The sequence below is a fragment of the Labrus mixtus genome, chromosome 10 (genome assembly GCF_963584025.1).
Source record: "Labrus mixtus chromosome 10, fLabMix1.1, whole genome shotgun sequence".
Classification (NCBI taxonomy): Eukaryota; Metazoa; Chordata; class Actinopteri; order Labriformes; family Labridae; genus Labrus; species Labrus mixtus.
In genome coordinates, this window is record NC_083621.1 from 26971671 (window position 1) to 26990369 (window position 18699).

The 18699-nt window shown below is 40.3% G+C and overlaps 2 protein-coding genes across 2 annotated transcripts; both read left to right on the forward strand.

The window, feature by feature from the left end:
* The first annotated feature begins 1831 nt into the window (after positions 1 to 1831).
* On the forward strand, positions 1832 to 5935 carry eif4ebp3l (eukaryotic translation initiation factor 4E binding protein 3, like). Its single transcript, XM_061048956.1, has 3 exons — positions 1832 to 2248; positions 4159 to 4335; positions 5352 to 5935. The coding sequence occupies exons 1-3, from the start codon at positions 2116 to 2118 to the stop codon at positions 5378 to 5380; spliced, it is 339 nt and encodes a 112-aa protein (XP_060904939.1). The 5' UTR covers positions 1832 to 2115; the 3' UTR covers positions 5381 to 5935.
* A 5076-nt stretch (positions 5936 to 11011) lies between these two features.
* On the forward strand, positions 11012 to 17900 carry zgc:165573 (cysteine-rich and transmembrane domain-containing protein 1). Its single transcript, XM_061048950.1, has 3 exons — positions 11012 to 11169; positions 14080 to 14393; positions 16785 to 17900. The coding sequence occupies exons 2-3, from the start codon at positions 14099 to 14101 to the stop codon at positions 16886 to 16888; spliced, it is 399 nt and encodes a 132-aa protein (XP_060904933.1). The 5' UTR covers positions 11012 to 11169; positions 14080 to 14098; the 3' UTR covers positions 16889 to 17900.
* The last annotated feature ends 799 nt before the right edge of the window (positions 17901 to 18699 follow it).

The window sequence follows — 18699 nt, forward strand, 5'->3', positions numbered from 1 at the left end:
TTACACAAAGCAGGTTACAGGCTAATTAAATAATGTGGCTCCATGTTGCAGGCTACAGTACATACAGCTTCATGACATGTTTTTTGAGAAGCTACATGCAAAAACATCATATAGGTTAATGAGATTGCCTGGGCATGCCATACAGTCTATGGGGCATAAGTGGAGTAAAGGTAGTTAGTGGGCATAGCCATAGACAGTATAAACAAATGGACAGTGTGCCAATGTCTCTTCTCTGGATTATCCCCATGACGGGCACTGACATATTGAGAATTTTCAACCAGTCTGCACATGTAGGGGTCAGCTGGATGTCCAGTCAAAGTTGGGGGGGAGTGTCCCGTGGAGGAAAATAATCCCTTTCTGCCAGCCACCAATAAAGCCAACGAGCAGATTCAAGAGCTCTGATGCTAACGCTAACACGCTGTCATGTTCTTCATTAAGTCATTAATGTAAATTTACAAATAATTATACAAATAAACTGAACCGTATAGGATCAGATTGTTGTCCATACTTTTGAAAAGACTGGGCGAATGATCCAAATAAAGTGTTATTCCCCGATATCTTTAGCAACCTGGTCGAATCACCTGGTAAGAGACAAAATCACATTTTCTAAAATAAACCTAATGTCAGTAGCCTTCCTGACGACCATTACCACTAAATACAAAAGCAGGTTTAGGTTCATTCCACCTGCTTATTTTTATTGAGTTGTATTTTCGTTAACTGTTGTCAAATGTGTTGCGAGGTAAGCTACTCAGTCTGCAAAATGCGGTATGTAGTTCACTTATTAATCCAACATTCATGGTCCTCCTGAAACAATCTTACACTGATATGGTGAACATAACGTTAAAGTTGAATGTACTGAAGTGTTGCATACAGACATGTTTGGATTTTGGATCCCACAGGCGACCAAGCTCGTCCTCCTGCTGGATGGCCTGCAGCCACAGTCTTCTCCTACTCGACTCTGTTCTTCTGTTGGCTAAAATATAAAACTTAGATTTTCAGTTTATTTGTAGTTCAGTCCACAGCAAAGGTGATCATGTTGGTTTGAAGCATTGGCTCACAAAGTAATGACTCTTGTGTTGGTGTCCAATACATTTTTCTCACTCCATTGCTGCTGCACTATGCCAATCGCTGCAGGAACTATTCATCTGAGTTGTACATCACAGCATTTTATTTCATTTAATTACTAATTAGAAAGTAATTTCTCAGACAAAAAGATGATGACATGGCCTCTCTGTTAACATAGAGGAGGTAGGGTTTGTGACCAGGGGGAGATCTAAATCTTTTGGCTTCACACCCTGGTGACTGTTGCTCGTCCATCTTGATATACAGTCTAAGTGCATAGCTATCAGCAACAGGCTTACAAGATAACATGCATTTTGTTAACCCATTGCAATGCCTCTTGTTTAACAGAAGCAATCCAATAGCAATGGTTAAAGTATAGGATAGTCACTTACGTTATTTATAAACATACCTGCTTAATCATTTTATGTTTAGTCTACTCACACTCTCTTTGTGGTATCATAGATAGAGAGATATATTTTTGTTTAATTAATATTTTCATTTGACTGGCAATTAATTTACAAAACTAAAAGTTTATCTTGTTTATTGTGCAAACATCTTTATTTGGTTCAAAATGAAAGTGTTGGATTCGTTGGTCTCTTGTAGGCCTACTGTAAAATCGGACTGATTAAGATTCAATTGAGTCTTGTAGGTCTATGTTAGTTTTTATCATATATGAGATTGTTATCATCACCGCCCTCACGAACTGTCCTTCACACCAAAACATGCGCACCACGCAGCCATTGCCCCACGTGTCTCATGGCTCTTGCACAAAAACATCACGAGTGGTAGCTGCAGCTGTGGATGCTACAAATACAGCACATGGTAGCGTTTGGTAGCTGTTTGAAGAGACGGACGCCACCTGCCCCAAACTCCGAACTTGATTGAAACTTTCGTTACAAGTCAATTCTGTAAACTTTTACTTTATTAGCAGTAATTCGAGGGACAACTTCAGCTTTAGCGTCATTTGTCCCTATTCTGAACTGTGAGTGAGTGTTGTATTGCGTCTTTGAGGACTTTCAAAAACTGTTGTCCAGCAGCAGCAGAGAAGCCAGCATGTCGACAGGCACAAAAGAAGTGAAAAGCTGCCCCATCCCGACCAGGGTCCTGACCCTGAAGGACTGGTCCCAGTTACCCGACTGTTACAGCCAGACACCCGGGGGAACCCTCTTCTCCACCACGCCTGGAGGTAAGACCTTCAGACTCACTTTTTCTTCATAGTTGTAGCATTTTCTTTTTACTTGAGTGAACTTGTGTTTCCTGAAAGATATTAGTTAGTTGAAAGAGTTAGCTAACTTCAGTAGCACAACTGTTTTTGCATACGAGCAAACTCCAGGCTATCGAGCTCAGAGACTTCAGATAAGCTCTCGCGAGATGTTGCAAACAATACAAAACAAACTTGCATACACAGCTTATTAGTATCAGGTTAAAATAGTATTAAGCTAGTTAATGTTCGCAAAATATTGCGACCACATTACATTGTAAGCAATTTGAGTTTAAAATCGGATAAATCTGTAAAGTTTGCTTGTTGCTCACGTTCTGCACGGCGACAGTTGACTGACCCTCACCCCACCCTTCCCTTATTATCAACAAGTTTGTTGACATGATAAAATAGACTCAAATGCGAATTAAAGTTATTACCGTGAAATAAAAAAGTGCTGAAACACCATAAGTAAAGTATTTACTATTCATTTGAATATTAATACGTTTGAAATTAGATTCAGATAAACAGTATATAAACAATACACATTTTTATTCCTCATATAAGGACAGTTTAATCATGTTTTGTTTTGTTTTGCACAAGACATCTATGAAGAGTGGCAAACATGAAAATAAAAACACTTTTCAGTTGTCTGAGCACACGGCCACTGTCACTCGTGTCTGTATCAAAAACACTGACATCTAAAGACAACAACTGATTTGAAAAGGGAGTACGAGTCCTCCGCAGAGTGATTGGCCTCTGCGGTGGTGGTGGAGGAGTTGGAGGCTGCCCTGTACCCGTTGCTCTCTGCTTTGCATTTCAGTAACAGTAGGGAACATTCTGTACGAGCTATTAGAAGGAGGAGGGAGAGGAAACGTCTGATGCAAGGAGAGTACGAGCCGTCGTATTTCTTTAAATTAGCCTGCTCTGGTAAACAAGAGATATAGGAAGTTGCAACACAGTTTTGTCTTGTAATCTGCTCGGTTTGCACTGCAGCACATTTAGCTCTTCTATGCTCATTCAATGCATAACTAACCGTGACCCCCTTCTTTATGTAACTGCCCTGCACTCTAATGCTGCCCTGCTATGCATTTCTTGCACTACAGCTTGCATTCCAAACCTTTCCTCGCCCTGACTCTCTCTCTCTCTGCAGAACTACTTTGTCCAGGGCTAACAGCTCACCTCTCACTTCTTACATAACATATTTTCCTTGCAGAACGGGTGAGCAGATACTGTACATAACAGTTCAAACTCCAATATAGAGGCACAGAGCATTCCTAGGTTCAGGCAAGTCCTGGTCAAACTTATTACAACACAATATTTATGACACTGTTTTTGTTAGGACTTGGCCTACGTCCAAATGGTGACAAACATGTCAAATGGATTTGAGATGTGGCCAGTTGTTGAGTATCTGTGGAACTCTATGCTTAAACCTTGTTTGAACTTCCTTCCCAGAATACATACTCTTAAAGTCTGTTCATCTGCAGTCAACATTAAACTTCTTACTCTGTCAAAGAACAACACATGTGGCTTTAATCTCAGGGCCCCACACTTCAAAGAGAGAATGGCTTGTACTCTGTTTTCCAAGAACTTGCTGCAGAGGCAGCCAGTGTCCCTCCCATCTGTGCAGACACAGAACCTCCCTCTTCCCACTCAAATTACCTCCTATAGAGGATAATAATAACTCAATCCCCAGTCGTGCACCTTTCCAAGAATCCAGTTTGCTTCAGGGATAAAACTGCTATAGTTTAATGTTATGATATTCCAGCATTTGGTCTGTAATGTTTATTTTCAGAGAATTCATTTTTCCTCTTTTTTTTTCAGGGTTTGAGATTTAAGTTTCTGTGCTGCAAGTCAAACACTTGATTTTCTTTCTTATTGCCCCGTCTTACTCTCAGGTACGCGCATAATCTACGACAGGAAGTTTTTGTTGGATTGTCGAAACTCCCCTCTCGCCCGTACCCCCCCATGCTGTCTTCCCCAGATCCCAGGGGTAACAGTTCCTGCTACGCACCCTATGGGGAAACTGCAGGATCTAAAGGAAGAGGCAGAAGAGGACGAGAAGGATATTGCAGGTAAACATACCACTGTATAATTCCTGTTTGCTTGACAAGCTTTAAAGAGTAGAGCAACTTTATTGAGTAAACACACTTTCCCAGGCTCACTTGTGCAAACATGTACAGCCATTTATACCATATCATTTCTGAAGATCATTGTCATTTAATCAATCCGAAATGCGCCCGATATTGAACAATTTGTCTGCATTCCCGTTAATAGAACAGCACAATCAGTGTCCCTCTTCATATATTCTCTTCCAGCTAAATGGAGACTTCATTTCATGTTTTTTTTTCAGCACATAATAATACAACAGATATGTACAGCATGTGTCATGTCTACTGAAACATGAGCCCTCAGTCATATCCAACATGTCAAAGTCCTCTTTCAGAGCCAGGAGGTTAAAACTAGACCAGTGTCTTATAACTGAACAATCACTGTAATATTTCATATTGTATACGACAGTCCAGCTCTTAGTTAGGGGTTAAGACAGATATGAACATGTATTATGAAAATATCCTGCTATACTGCATACTCCACTCACCAGAGGATTAAATCACTTGTAGGTGTTAAGACTTAATTTTGATGACAATTCTCTTGTGAGGCTTCAAACGGTGGTCTCACTAAAAGATTTTTGTCTCACAGGCAAGTTGAAACAGCTACTTAGTATCATGTAAATATATTCAATCATCAATCTGCCCCTCTCCATTCCTCCTGTCAAACACAAGAACATGAGGATTTGGGGGTTGACCCATTTTTTTCCCCCTCTGGCACAGACCTTTGTCTGGATCAGTAAACACACAGAACATGTCGTAGGGTATGGATTTGGTAGCAGCCCCCGTTTTAGTCAAGTGTTTGTTTAGTGTTTACCCTTCCAGTTATAAACACACGATAAGGTCTGTACTCTGTCATCTGCACTGCAGACAGTTAAGGTGTGGTTGTGCTCGAGGTGCAAACACATGCATGATAACACCAGCTGATTGTTAAATATCTCCTCTCTTAATCTTTAACTGTGTCTCCTGTCTCTCTCCAACAGATGACAACCAGTTTGAGATGGACATCTGAGCCTCCAGTATTACCTCCTATGGAGAGTTATTAGTTAAAACAACCCGAAGGTCGTTAATGACTGTAATGCATTGCATATAAAGCTTTTTTTCATCTTTTTTAATAAAAGCTTTTGTGAGGAACCAAAAAGAAGGAGACAACCGTAGGGTGTTTTGGACCCTAGTTAAGTGTGTAAAGCACAGAAAGGTATACGCTGTTTGGATTGGTTGCTCACTCATTTGGGAGCTGCAGCAGGATTGAAAAAAATCTGTTTTGATTTACATTTTTTTTTATCTTTTGTAAATAAGGAAATTGTTCCATGTAGCCTATTTTTTAAGTTGGGGGTATATAAGATTATTACATTACAACATGTAGAGTAATCCACTGCAGGAATTAGTAGTGCTGTTGTCGCCCCCCCCAGGGGGATGATCTACTTGTTTTGTTTCAGGCAACAAGTCTCTTTATATTTTGGGGGCGGGGGCAGGGTCTAATAACTCAGCACCTGCTCTGTTTTGAATGGAGGGAGAGAGGAAATGTGAATAATTTCAAATAAAGGCTGCTTGAACTGTCAACAAACTCACGTGTGATTATTTCATTTAATTCACTTGACATTCTACTTAGGTAATGTTCAGGATGTAGTGTTTTTCTTTATCTATGATGTAAAGTGTAATAAACCATAAACATTATGTAATATTTCTTGTCTCTTACAGCTTAGTGCTTTCAAAAGGAGGTTGATGTACTATTGCAACATTCAGTTTATGTCACATATCAACATTTGCAGTTCTACATTTTTTATGGGGGGGTGGGAAATACCCTCTATTCATTGACATACCGTAAAAGTTTTTTTTTTAACAATTTCGAGAAAATGTCAGAATTTCTGTCCCTTTTTTGAGGTTAAAAAGTTTATGTTTCATGACATGACACTTGGGTCTGTATTTAAGAAGAGCATGCATAGATGTGTGTCCTTATATCCCTCAAAGAGATCCTGTTTGAAACACTCTTAAGAGCGTCTTGTGTAATGGAAAAGCCTACATGTAGGCTTGCATAACCGCCTCATGTAAAGAGTGGTATGTTTTTTTTGTAAACACCCCCCTTGCACTGACAGACAGTTGGCCCATATGTGTCGAAGTGATTAGGCAGTCAAGCAGTTGCTTAAAGGCTATTAGCATGAAGGTCAAACATAGGCATACTTGGTGTCACTAAAGATGGAATAATCAACGATCTTATCCAAGTCAAATCAAGAGGTTGACTCATCACAAACGTTGTCCTGATATATCTGAAAAGTGTACCATTAGCACATAGTGCTGAAGGCTGTCCTGACACATCTATACTGTTTATCCAGGCTCTCACACTATAAACGAGGTCAGGGTGAGGTATGCCTGCTTGTTCCAAATGCCGATCTGTAGATTAGAGACGTTGACTGTAGGAGCAGGTCTGGTTTAAGGGATGAGGACAACTGAAGCCTAAAGGATGAACCATTTGAACTCTCCCTGCAATGTGGGGCGGGGGTGTCACACTTGCTGGTGCTGTATCACAGAGTTATCTAAAATTGGTAAGCATGGATTAACAGACTTATGCTGAGGCAGATGTGGTTTAGGTTTGTTTTAATCACTGATCACAGCTCAACTTAAAGCTATTGCTGAACTTCAGTGCAGAATTCAGGTGGAAACAGAAAAGCGGTGTCAATGCTTCATGTGTAAGTCTGTGATGTGGGTCAGTCTACTCAGCTGTCTTACTCCCATGGCTTTGCAAATGTGACCTGAAACCAGCTTGCATTGCATTTCATCTTACAAACTGCAATTTAGCCAACAGACTCTGATTTATTGAATCTTTTTAATAATGACTAAAGGCAGCTTTGAGCATGCTCAGTGTGATTTCTTCTAATAGTACACAAAGCAAACTTTGTCTGTACCAAAAGGTTACTGTGCCCTACACCACATTCTGGTTCTTGGCTCTTCTTTGTAAACGTAAATGTACTGTTTGAACTAGTGTGTGTATGTTTGTGCTTGTTAGAACAGGGCCAGGTGCCAAGTGACGATGAAAACTGCCTCATGTACCCGCAATGTTGTTGTGAGGGGGATATCCTTTTTGGCAGAGAGAGGAGAAAAAAAACCTTGAAAATGATACTTGAATGCACTCGACCAACCTTACTGTCCTTGGGCAGACACACAAACAAGTTGTCTGCAGAATAGACTGGCACGTGCAGCCATGTCATCTATAGACTTAGAAAACATTACTCAACATGTTGTCAACTATAAATGCCTTTACTTTCATCATAAGGCCTTCAGGCTTTTTAGGACAAATAAAAGAGATGATTCAATCTTAGAGTACATAGTAAGGTAAAGGGATCGTTGACTGTACAGCTCAAAATAACTCTCACATGACTGAGATGTCAGATGGGATGGGACGTATGCACATGTGACATTGTGATTACAGGTTTGAATCCTTTGGACAACATCACCAGAATTGTGACTGAAAAACAGCCGTCTTTATCCATCTGCAGGGCAGCGTTGCTTGGCTGTAATTGTCATGAGATCTCATTTGTACCATGATCACCTCTTCCATCATTGACGTGAATGTCAGGTCGTGTTTACACCTGACCCCTTCACATAATTCATAACATAAAGAAATATGCATTTTTTTTTTATTAATTATGAACTTGTAATTTAGTTTACATCACATCATTTCTGTAGCAGTTTGGCGGCTGTGGCACAGCAGTAAGAGTCGGCCGACTCTCAACTGGAAGGTTGGGGTTCGATCCCTCGCTCCTGCAGTCACATGTCGAAGTCTCCTTGCACAAGACACTGAACACAAAATAACTCCAGCTGCTGTGTCGGCCGTGTGTGAATGTGTATGGATGGAATTAGTTACTACTAAGGACACTTTACGTAGCAGCCTCTACCACCAATGGGTTAATGTGACATTTTACCGTTGGATCCTTTGGTCAGAGTGGGAGGTTTGTTCTATATGTTTATGTCACATAAATGACATAAGCTGGTCATTAACTTTATGGACAAGGTATCTTCACTAGTCTCTGGCAAAAAAAAAGGCTTCAAACATTTAGCAGAAGTGTTTTATTGGATATGAATTGAATATATTCTACAAACCTCATATTACTACATTTCGATCATGGCAAATGATAAGCAGACACATTCCAGTGTGTTTCAGAAAACAAAGTACAGAGTGTTTATTTGGATCACACACAGTACATCATATGAAAATGGTAACAGCACATGCATAAATATGACAAAATGTGCAGCTTGCTCTGGTTAGAAGAAAATTAATCTTTGTGGTTTGATTGATTGGCATACATATATGAAATGTTGTTTTTATCGCCCCCCCCCCAAAAAAACAACAAAAAAACAACAACAACAACAACAAACAAACAAAAATCAACCTCCAGTAGCATTGTAAACAACTTCTTCCCAGACAGAAATACTTATTTTTTTAATCTGAGCTTCCATGAACCCTCCTAAACTTGCTCCAAAAATCTCCCTTTTCATCCCCCTCTCCCTCCTTTACCCCCTGCTCCCCAAAACCGTTCTCAGTATGAAGGTTGGGCTCTGTTGGGCTTGTAGCTGAGGCTCTATTTTTGTCGGCTGCTCTAGTTGAAGCTGTTGGTACATGCTCAGACTGAATTGCCGTGGTGACGATGTAAACAGACACTCAAACATGGGGCCCGCTTGGCGACATCGATCATAGCAGGGAGGGCCCAGTGTGAAGTTTGAAACAAAGGACTAAGCAGTCCTTATAGTAGAGTCGTACAAGTCATATTTAATAGTCAAATTTGTATTGTCCTTATAGAGCTAATAAAGATTGAATTCATTTAAAGTGAAAATGCAGATTACACTTTTGTGCAATACATTTTATTAAGCACATACTTCTGTATTCTTTTTGAATAATTTACTAAGGAAAATCTGATATGCCCCAGAGAACAGTCACTGATCAGTCTTAAAACAGCAGCTGCCAGGCTATTGCAAAAATATGTCACCAGTAATAATATCTTTCTCCAACATCTTTTCCATTCATAACTTTGTACTGGTTGTATAAATAGCACCATGCATATACCAAAGGTCAAGTACGTGTTTCTCTGGGGGCACCACCGGTCTACAACAGTGTCTGTTTATGTAGGATACCTATTGTACTGAACTCACTCTGCAAGCCTTTTCCCGTGTTTTTACATGGTCTAGTTTCACCTTACAGAATGGAGACTATTTCATTTAGGTTCCACTGTCAATGGCAGCTGTCATACTGGCTGGCTGCTGGAATGCTTCATTATTCATACTGTATTTATGTCATGTCTGATGGAGGAACTGAGATGATGTTTCACAACTCTCTCGACCAACTATATCACACCTAGTATAGGTGTGAAATGCACATGTGTGAATCCAGGACTTAAGTTTTTATTTGTGGTATTGAATTGAATTAGAATTAATTTATTTAATAGGGACAATGCAATTTAACATAGTTTCAATACATACATGAAACTGATGTGCTGCATAAAGAGTATATAACTATTGGTAATTTCCAACTTGTGTCCATAGTTGAGCCTTTGGGTACACAAACAGAGTAATAATATACTCTACATAAATATATAGTCTTCTTATGAAGAATATGCTGTGTATAAATATGTAAGTGTGCGCACATGTCCCTCACTAGAAAGTGTTGGTGGTCTTATCACTGCCCCTCTTTAGGTGCACCCACTGACACTGAGTTAAAGTGTGTCATGTGCAGAGTGGAACAGACCCAATGCTCTGTCCTTTTAAAGAGAAACTAAACACACTCATTTAGAAGTTATGTCAACACAACATTTCACATGACACTGAAATGACATCATAGAGTCCTGCAGTCAGGCAAATAGCAATTGCTTCATGAATTCAAAGCTTTTTTGTATTGTAATATCATTCTGAACTTTCGATGTGTATTTGTTTATTAAATTAAATTTGTAGGGTACAGTCTTTAAAGTGTTTTAGGGATAAATAGTTCATTTCTAATGGAATAACTTAAATGCCCTTTAACTGATAAATGCATAACGGAGGGTCGTGTGTGCTCAGTGGCAAATAATGCTGATAAATTCATTTTTAGAATCAAAAATCATCCTGCTTAAGTAAATTAAAAAAAAAGTTTAGCACCTGCTCAAATGAAAAAGGCAACAAAAGAAAAGACTGTGAGTAGTCTGACATCTGCTGGTAGAAAACCATCAATGCACCTAAACAAAACTTCTATAAAAATAAATGAATAAAAACATAACGGTGCAGCTAGGCCTAGAAAGAGCACTAATAGATTTGTTAAATTTAGGGCTAAGTAATCCATTAAAACAAATTTACATTTCATAATTGATAACGTAAAAGTGAAAAATTGCAAATCCATTGTAGAAAGCACCTCGGTCACTAATCAATGATTAACATTACTCAGTCATCCTCCCTCCTCGTTTTTATGTCGTCAGTAAATCTAATCGGTGATGTAGTCTGACCATAGAGTCCGCCGCTGTTTAATCATTTATTCAGTCAGTTGATCAGAAGTCTTTCCCTGACGTCCTTCTTCTTGTCGCTCTGGATTCTTATTGGCTGCTTCGAGCAGCGTGGCTGTCGACGCAGCCAATCCCATACTTTGTTGCTGTCCGTGCATGTCCCTTTAAATGACGTCACGTCCCGAAACCGTTCTATACTGAGTTTCATACGCAGTCAGACAAGAGGGTCGCTCACTGCGGTAAAATAAAATACTATTAATAAACGCTCAAGCCGGGAGCAGTTTCTTTCTGAATTGCCGTAATTTTTCCTCTAGCATACCGGAATATTATTTACTACAAGGTAGGTGGTCCACACATCTCCGTGATTCTTATTTTGTGTTTATGAGCCTAGTCATCATAAACTTAGGGGGGGCTAGAGAACTAGACAGTGCTATGGTGGGTTGTGGCCTGCAGGTTCATCTTCTTCACAACCTCTGTAAGTTACCTTGAGGAATTCACAAAAATAACCAACACATATAAACAGCCTACTGTACGCTCCTAAAAAATAGGCTATAAATGCAAATAACCCATAAGCATATATCTAGCTTAATGCTAGAACGGGAATCAATATTTTCAATTCACATTGATTTTTTGGAACAAAGATGATGGTGACTGTACTGTAAATTATTGTTGTTGTTGTGTCCGTTTGACGTGTGTGTTTGTTTGACATGGTTATGTTTAAATTCGTCTTAATTAGGTCCAGTGGGGTGTTTTAGTATACACCCAGCCTCTTGGTCTTGTGATGTCTCCAGGCGTACAGAAAGTACATAGGCTTCCTCGTTTAACTCGTTTGGCTCACTCAGTCTGTTTATGCTATGTGGTCTCCTTAATATGAAGGTTTTTATGTGCCCACTAGGCCAACATAGAATTCGTCTTAAGACCTGCCATTTAGGCCGAATTGTTCAGGACAACACTAAGAGTTTGTCGAGTAACATTGTAAGTTAACATGGACAAATAGATTTCCTGTTTTTAACTTTGAATTCATGGAAGTCCTCACATTATCCTGTCAGATCATGGTGCTCGTAATTCACTGTTTATATTTTCACAACAGCTGATATAAGTAGCCCTGAATTAATTTTACAAATATGTATTTTAGATTTATTTGGTTCAGTATATTTGTTTTGCCTCTATCATAGTCTGAGGCATTTAGGTCATTAACTTCCACCTTCTAAGAGGCTTTTTCATTGTTAAATGTGTAATTCTGCCATTATAGTAACATTTTGTATATAGGTCCATTGGATTCAAATAGGTGTATTTCTAAACCTATCTCAGGCGTCTGTTCTTGTGTGTCATACTCATCAACATGAAGCTGTTGTGGAAACATTGTCTGAGCTCACTCATATTCTTGCAGTCCAAACAGAGGAAAAACAAATGAAACACATGCAAATGAACATAGGCTCAAAACAAGCATTACATGCTGTGCATACAAGTCACTTCTCATTATTTTTTAAAATCTGATTCTAAACACTGTGTAGTTTTATACTGGTACAATAAGGGCCAGGTTACCGACAAGGTGAACTTTGACGCTGTAAACATGCCTGTCAGTGTCCGATTGCAGTTTATTTGTAAGTCCCCTTTGAATGGAGCTTTCTCAGCCTTTACCCAGTAATGCAACACTACACAGATGAGCTGGAACAAAAGAAGCCTCTGTGTTAACAGAGAGAAAGAGATCTTATAATTACCTTATTTTACTACTCACACTGCTTCAAGGTACAATATAAGCAAATCATCGGGGATCATTCTGGCTCTTCTGGTACATGGTAACCATAGTAACAGAGGCCTTGCCATATGTCAGTAGCCTTAAGAACACATTCAGGTGGTGAATGTCCAGCCATCTTGTGATAAAAGCACTGCACTGAGAAGTGTTTTCCTGCTGTTAAAAAAAGAAGTAGCCATTCTAAATCAAAGGTTAACAGTGGTGGATATACTCTGAACCCTGCCTCTTCCTGCCAAAGATAATTACATGTTATGAAGATATAACATCATGAACAAATATATCGGCGACTAGTTAGTGTCTGCTAATTGAACTAAGGCCTCTTGACACCACAGTTAACAGCCACTGCATTGCTTTATCACTGACAGGAGACTGGGTGTAGATGCAAAGGCTTAGTGCTGTTTAGATGTTTATAGTGTACATATTCAACATGACAGAGGAATCCTTAGAGGCCAAGCAGAGATGCGGTTTTCCATCTGGCCCCTTTTCATTTGTTATGGCTGTTCTGCCTGAGCAAATCCACTGATGAAGGCATGAGGGTTGAGTTGGACTTGGATCTACTCTGGTATACTGGTCTTGTCATGCACTTCCTTCTCATGGGAAGACTAATGGGAGAAATAAACTTCAGGCTTTTAGCTGATCACAAACAGTTGTTGCACTGTCTAAATGGGCCTGACATTGTTAAGACACTCTCTGGAAGGGTAAAAGCATCAAAGGAGTGGTTCGTCTTTGCTTATCTTGAGCATGGGAGATTGATTCATAAGGCAACATGGACTACTTTTAAGGTCTTGAAGACAAAACATCATACTGAAACTAAAAGATGTGAGAATTTCACATGTCACTTTTCTCATGCTTCTGTTTCCAAGTAAAGGGTCAAACCAAGTGTGAAGTTACAACCAGTGAATGGCTGTTGTCTCTTCTCTTCTCTCGTCTCTGTCCCATGTCTCAATTCATAAGCTTCAGCCTGCACACTGTGACCATGACTCCTCAGTGTGTAACGTCTGTGTGTGAACAGTAAGAGAATGCTGCATACCTCTGGAAGGGCTTATGTGTGTTGTGATTGACCAGTGACTCACAAGACACCCTTAACAAATTATGAAGTCTACAATGCCATGCCTGTGGTTATTATTTGGCAGCAGAGACTATAGTTGGTTGGTTTCCATATGTGAGACTGCAAATCCATGAAATAGCAGTGGATGTGTTAGGAAAGAGGGGAAGACAACCTTCTGCTGTGTACTTCTCTTTTCTGTGAAACAGTTGTGTCAATTTCCAGCATGACTGCATGCTGTGTTCCATCAGGACTCTGAGGAATTCAGGGCCTCATGTGACTCTAGAGGCTGATTAACTCATACTCGATCAATTTGATTTTCTACATACAATACCCCGCATTGTACTGGAAAATGCATTCACAGCTATAACGATGATGGCTTAAATGTTGATTATGGATTGTTGGTTAACTTCACAGTGTAATAATCAGTTTAATTTTCTCTTTTTTAGGTGATTTTTCAACCCAAAGATGAATTTTGAGCAGCCCCCTCCATACCCAGGCAGTGGCCCCACTGCTCCAGGCTACCCAGCCCACGGCATGCCTCCTCAAGGCTACCCTGCTCAGGGATATCCTCCACAGGGTTACCCCGTTAACATGGAGCAGCCTAATTCAGCCTACCCCAACTACCCCCCTGGACCAATGGGCCCTGGAGGTCCTTATCCTAACCCAGGCCCTTATCAAGGGTACCCAGGAGAACAGCAGTATGGCTGGCAGGGAGGACCCCCTCCTGGGCCCATGTATGGGGAAGCTCCCAAAAACACAGGTAAGTGGTAACGAAGCAGCAACCTCCAGTGTGGAAAAATGAAGCCAATGTGGGAGTGCAATAAAACGGCAGTTCTTCGAGTGTCCACTTGAGGCTTGCTCAAAGAGACCCTAAGGGCACACTCACACTAAGCAATCTGTACCGTGCCCTAGCATGCTTCTACGATAAAGTCCAGTTAGACCTGATCCTGATCGTTTGCTCTTACTGACATTGTTCCCTTTTTTCTAGGTCCTTGCTTGTGTTGTACTTACTCTCTGATGTACGTCGCTTTGGATAAAAGCGTCTGATAAGTGAATTGTAGAATTGTAGAATTGTAGACAGCCTTCATTATGGAGAGATCCTGGAGTGTTATGGCTGTATCGACTAAAATGACTCAAAATATAAGCCTCAAAGTCAGTGAAGTAGCTGTCTTGTTCTCCGTGTTGTTCTCTGACCCAACAGCGTGTCTCCCTTTTTTTTTCTCCAGTCCGCCTGTGTTATAAACTAAGCACGCTTCATGTTCACGTTAAGACATTCATGTGTTGTATTACGACGTCATGTACATGTGGTAACCGGTTAGTCCTGGAGCAGTGATAGAGGGGGCCAACAGGGGAATGGGGAGGGGGAACCCTCGTGGTTAAGCATGGTACGGGACAACTTTGCTAGTGTGGGTGACGTCACTCCTGCTTTATCCAGTCATATTTACAGTCTTTAGTGGTAACAAATGACAGAGGTTGTAATATACAGAATTTCTTATAGTGTAAGGATTGGTTTGAAGACCACTTTAGACATGAGAGGTGATAATCTCAGTGTCAGTTGTTGACATACAATCAGAAGTCTTTGGTGCATCTAGCAGTCTGCTGCAATGTCACTTTGTTGAAACATTGTCGATACACAGACACAAAATTTAGCAGCAGCTCATCAGAAGAGCTCTATTGACATATTGTTTGTGTGCAAGCAAACTTTCTGCATAACCGGATTGAAGGTTCGGACTCGAGCTGTGCTGGGAAACTGACAACAGACCGATCAATTAGACATTATTTTTGACTGAATATTCAAAATAATGCAGTAAAATGTACGATTTTTAGAGGAAGGCCTGCAGTATTTATCCAATACGTAATACAATCAAGAAATGTTTAGCACTGTTCAAATTACAAGTAGTCAAAGAAGGGTTGAAATTATATTGAAACATGGCACATGAATGATCCAATATGAATACTTTTCTAAAAAGCTCAATACCCTAAAACATGAAATGATGCTTCCAACATATGGTCACATTTGAGAAGCAAGTACCAAATATTATTTGGCTTTCTGTTAAAAAAATTACTTCTTTAAGCAGTTAATAGAATAGTTACCAATACTTTTTCTGGGTTTTGCCTGATATATTAAAGAACAGAATGTTTTAACCACTCTTGACTGAAAAAAAATTAAGAAGCTGTAAGTTTATAGAGGAAGCAATTAAGGGAATGTGAGATAGTGAGAAGTCAAGCCAGTTTTAAGATAAAAGTTGTGAGATAAAAGCAGTAACAACCCCCAACTGAGCATCCAGGATAGATTGAACAAACTGTGAAATAAAAAGAACACTTGTCTCTGCAAATATTCAAATTGAATATGCTTCCAGAGAACTCACTTAGCACCTGAATGTAGAAAAGAGTGAGGTGTTACTGACTTCAGATTAGTCAAAGTGACTGCTCTGTTATCAAGATTCTTGCTCTGAATTATTTTATTAGAGATGATCATTACTAAAACAGACATATCATTAACCAGTTCTTTTCATACTATTATCAGTGTGCGGTCTGATAAATGGCTCGCTTGCTTCACTTTATGTCTTGACTGGGAGCTGGTCTCCTTGGTAACACACCGAGTCATGGTACATGGTTGTTAATAGCTGGCTGAGTGTTTACCCCCACATGAATGATTAATCACAAACACAAGGAAGAGGAGACGTCTTCTGTGACTGGAACAGACGGTAAAGTTAACATATGATGAGCTTCATTAGGATGTATTCACTGTACAGCCCCTGCTACATTACTCTACACTAGATGTGAAGTAAATGGAAATGCCTTGTTGGGGGCTAGGAGGTGTGTCGTTCTGAAACCTCTCATTTCATTGGTTTATACCTCAAAGCATTGCTACTCAACTGTATCATGGTTCTTGGCTGCTATGGCATTACCATGGCGATGTGCCTCCCCTAATGAATGTAATTAGAGGAGAATCCTAGCAGCTATGGTCACACTTGGAATCTTTACTGGAGACCTGATGGTGTGATATATCTCTGGTTTTATGCAAGTTTGCAAAATGAATCCCTTCTTGCTTTCTTTTAATTGTCCTCCATTGTTTTTTTCTTCCTCTCTATACAACCTTGTCATCCTCTCCTCCTGCACCCCTCTCTCTCTTTTTTCCCCCCTCCAGTGTACGTGGTGGAGGACAGGAGAAGAGACGACACAGCGGACACATGCCTGACAGCCTGCTGGACAGCTCTGTGTTGCTGTTGTCTCTGGGACATGCTGACATAACGTATTCCCTGAATGTTCGCTCCCATTACCCTCTTGTCCCCCATTTCTGTGCCTCGAGCCCCATCACCCTGACCCCTATCTGCCTTACACCTCACACTCCTTTACAACCCCCCCCCCCCCCCCACAAGTCTTATGCTTGTCTATATATGAAAGCCTTGATCCCATGATGTCTCCTGAAGAAGCCACTTGTTCCTCCTTAATGTGAAGCCCTCAGCGCTGTCTGACTGACTGACCCTGTGCAGGGGAAACTCTGTAGCAGCTTGTAACTGAGCTTCTAAGCATAACCTGAATCTCAGGCTGCTCACTGAAATCTAACACCGACACCCAGCATGCACACTCACACCATCATGGTTACACAATAACACACATGCACGCAGACACACACACACACACACACACACACACACACACACACACACACACACACACACACACACACACACACAGTGTACTTGGATCTCAGGCTCATCTAGTGTGAGGCTCTTTGGCACTTTATGATGATTACCTCTGTAAGATATTACTCCTGCCTTCCCTCTCAGCCATCTCGAACCCTCCCTAGCCCCACATTCAGCTATGCTACTCCCTGTCGCCAAGGACAACCCCATGTCCCGGACCCTCGATTTCTCACACAGGCCACCAAGACCCTGGCTGTTAAATCAGCCTCAGGGCGCTCTGAAGAAGCTGATGCTTGAAATGTATCCCCTTTCATTTGCACAGAAGCAGTTTTTGCAGATGTTTGTCTTCAAGTGAAATCATATAACAATAAATGGAATGCATTTTTGATGACGACAGTGATTTATGTTTGATTACTGTTCACATTCGATGGCCTCGATGTTCCTTATTTTCATGGTGATCTTGATATGAAAAACGTTATTCCAATATTATTTTTATTACATACCTTCGAGATAAAACTGAAAATGTGAAAAAAGATTGTGATTGCTTAAAAAAAAACTTGTTAAATGCCTTTTTTGCTTAAATGAGAATCTTGCATTAAAATAATTTATTCCCATTACATGAAGTGCTTCGTCTTTTGTGTTTGTTTGAGGGAAAGGAACAGTATGAGTTGTGTGTGTGTGTGTGCAGGAGGTTCAAGGGGAGTAGGGAGCATAGATCAGTGTACTGGGGCCAGGCTGTATCCATTCAACTATTTTTAACACGGCAGGCAGCAACATGGCTCCCTGCCTGATGCACAACACTCTGTTTCCTTAAAGTGAAACTAAAGCAATGAAGGGACTACTGGAAAAGTTTTACTGTAGCACTATACAGGTCAGGTCCACAGCATAGACTTAAATAATCGATCCAGTGACAAGTGACTTTTCTGAAGAAGGATTTTCAGTAAAAAAAAGATCAGTTTATAAAATTAAATGCTTTGCAGAAGTGTCACAGACGGGGCGGCTGTGGCTCAGTCGGGAGTTGTCTCTCAACCAGAAGGTCGAGGATTCAATCCCCAGCTCAAGCTTTATATTGAACAACCACTCAGCATGAAAAAAAACCTAAAAAAACCTACATTGATCAACTACAAAATTAAAGCCGGGTTTTTACTTTATATTTAGCAACATGCCTTTCTGGGCGATAAGTAGTTTACCTTTAGCACATTAAAGTAGTTTTCATTGCTGATAAACCTGCAGTTTACAGTAATTTAACTTGAAAACTTGCAATAACTTAAATTGGCCACTTGGGGGCACCGTAAGCAAACCTGAACATGTTATACACTGTCTGCTGTGAACACAAGCCTAACACAATTACACATCCAGCAGATAGGTTGCATCATAAACACTCATTTTGAAAACTGTGTATATCAGATGTTAAAG

What these genes read in the sequence shown, in the direction of transcription:
- eif4ebp3l (XM_061048956.1), top strand. Translation starts at nt 2,116, where the DNA reads ATGTCGACAGGCACAAAAGAAGTGAAAAGCTGCCCCATCCCGACCAGG. An exon ending in CTTCTCCACCACGCCTGGAG is followed by an intron (nt 2,249 to 4,158) that starts GTAAGACCTTCA and finishes TCTTACTCTCAG; the next exon opens with GTACGCGCATAATCTACGAC. An exon ending in GGACGAGAAGGATATTGCAG is followed by an intron (nt 4,336 to 5,351) that starts GTAAACATACCA and finishes TCTCTCCAACAG; the next exon opens with ATGACAACCAGTTTGAGATG.
- zgc:165573 (XM_061048950.1), top strand. Translation starts at nt 14,099, where the DNA reads ATGAATTTTGAGCAGCCCCCTCCATACCCAGGCAGTGGCCCCACTGCT. An exon ending in GGAAGCTCCCAAAAACACAG is followed by an intron (nt 14,394 to 16,784) that starts GTAAGTGGTAAC and finishes TCCCCCCTCCAG; the next exon opens with TGTACGTGGTGGAGGACAGG.